Source organism: Parus major, chromosome 8 (genome assembly GCF_001522545.3).
Source record: "Parus major isolate Abel chromosome 8, Parus_major1.1, whole genome shotgun sequence".
In the NCBI taxonomy this organism is placed as follows: Eukaryota; Metazoa; Chordata; class Aves; order Passeriformes; family Paridae; genus Parus; species Parus major.
The window spans coordinates 29991942-29994158 of record NC_031777.1 but is presented as its reverse complement, the minus strand read 5'-3'; the positions used below and the strand labels follow the sequence as shown (position 1 = coordinate 29994158).

At 49.2% G+C, this 2217-nt stretch overlaps 1 protein-coding gene across 1 annotated transcript in view; it reads right to left on the bottom strand.

The window, feature by feature from the left end:
* SGIP1 (SH3GL interacting endocytic adaptor 1) overlaps positions 1 to 2217 on the bottom strand; it is a 50678-nt gene that overhangs the window by 22383 nt on the left and 26078 nt on the right. The window contains exons 11-12 of the mRNA XM_033516252.1: positions 946 to 1038; positions 11 to 71 (exon numbers count right to left, since the gene is read on the bottom strand). Coding sequence (XP_033372143.1) covers positions 11 to 71; positions 946 to 1038 — 154 coding nt within the window. The remainder of the gene's footprint in view (positions 1 to 10; positions 72 to 945; positions 1039 to 2217) is intronic.

Here is a 2217-nt window from a genome sequence, read left to right as displayed (position 1 = left end):
GGCCGGGGGCAGGGGGGAGCCGGTGCGCGGCGGCGTGGCCGGGATGTTCTTCGGGGGGAGCGGCGGAGGGGCTGGAACAGAGCACAGAGAGGGGACGGGATCAGCTGGAGAGCGGCACATTCCATGGAATATCAATCATATCAATCATATCAATCATATCAATCATATCAATCATATCAATCATATCAATCATATCAAAAATAACAGCGTGGCTGGGAACGACCTTGGGCACTTCCAGGGATGGAGCAGCCGCAGGGAATTTCATCCCATCCCTCCCCACACCCTCCTCACCAGGAGGAATTCCTCCCCAACATCTCACCCATCCCTCTGGCAGTGGGAAGTCATTTTTTGTTGGGTTTGATGGAATTTCGCCCCCTTTTTAATTTTTACATCTCAGCCTGCGCTCCTGTTTCAAACCCCTAAATGAGCGTTTTAATTAAACCTGGGTTCCCTGAGGCACGGAGCTGCCTCCGCCTTTCTCCCGTGCTCATCCCACCTGGATCCGGGATGTGAATCCAGGATCGGGAATGCTGGGGCTAATTAACAGCGCCTAATTAACCAGCAGCGCTTTACAGGGGCATTTCTGGAAGGAAATGGTTCCCCAGCCCCCCCAGGCAGAGGGGAAGCTCCAAATAAAATCAGGGATTCGGGGTTGTGCTGCTCTTCCTGATGTTTTCCTGGAAAAATCCGGTGCTTCCATCTTTTCCAGCCAAGAAACCACAGCATGAAGGTGCAGGATCAGGATCCATCCCATCCCTCCATCCCTCATCAATCCCACTCCCTCCTCCACCCCACTGGAACCCAAACAAAGCGGGGAGGAAAAAAAAACCAACCCCAAAAACCCCTTTAATTTAAAATATTGTGGAATTGCACAGCCTGGATGAGGAGAACTCCAACCTTTCAGCTGATTTCTGGATATATTGATTTATTTTTGTGGTCACTTACTTCCAGTTGGAAAAGGTCTCGGAAGTTTTGGGGACTCTACGTTTGTGTTGGCGGGCTGGACCGACCCCCAGATCTCAGGCTGGTCCAGAGCAGCTGTAAAAATCAAAAAATAAACATTTAAAAGCGAAAAGTGACATTTTAAAAGTGAAAAACCCAAATATTTTCCTCCAGTTACGCAAAAACACGGATGAGACACTGAGGCTCTGGGAAAAGAGGGTCCAGACAGCGACAGGAACCTCATTAATTAAAGACAGGGGGTTCTGTAATGGTGGGTAATTAAAATCCTGTCTGATTTTGGAGCAGGAAGCACAATTAGTTTGACACTTATGCTGCTTGACAAACTAAACAATGCCAGGGATGGATTTGGAGGCTGATTGTGGGAAGGAAAACATTGTATTGACGGCAAAAGTGGCCTGGAATTTTAGGATATGCAAAAAAACAAAATAAAACAACAACAACAAAAAATAAAAAAACAAAAACCCATCAGGTATTAAAATGAAAATTGTATTCCCAGGGAATAAAGGGGGAGGGAAAAAATTGTATTTTTATGTATAATTTGGATTTCTTGGCATTTTTTTGTGCAGAGAACTGCTTACAAACGTTGCTTTGATGAAAAGAATTAAGTGGAGTCGTTAATGGTGGGACATAACGAGGCTACGGGGGCAGAGGCCTCTCCCTGAGCTCCTGGAGGACCCAGAAGGAGGAGGAGGAAGAGGAGGAAAAGATCTCTGGGCATGGATGGGGTTGGTTTTGGGGAAAACAAGTCCTGCAAGGCTCCTGCGCTTTGGGAAAAATCAGAAGGATTTTTGGAAGGAGCAAAGTGCTAAAGGAGGGGCAAAAATGGCATTTTTAAGATGGAATTTCCTAGGAATGGAGGGCTCCAGAATCCCCCGATGGTTTGAGTGGGAAATCCTGAGTTGTGATATTCCTGAGCTGTTCCCTGCCAGCAGCTCTCCCAGACCTCACAATTAACTAATTGACTTAAGCACTTGCTCTGTTTCCACCCAGCCCGAGTTAACCCGGCCTGGAACCCGTCCTTCAACCCCAGCCTGGGCTGTTCCCTCCTCCTGCAGGGGCCTGGGAATGAGGGAATCGGGGAATTGGGCAGGGAAAACCCTCGGAGCCCATCGCAGCCACCCCGAGCGTGTCCCCGAGTGTCACATCCACAGTTTTGGGGTCCCTCCAGGAGTGGGGATCCCTGCTGGGGCTGGGGACCTTCCCACGGCCCTGACAGGAGATGCCACCATGGCCCAAAGTCACCCTGGCCCCAAA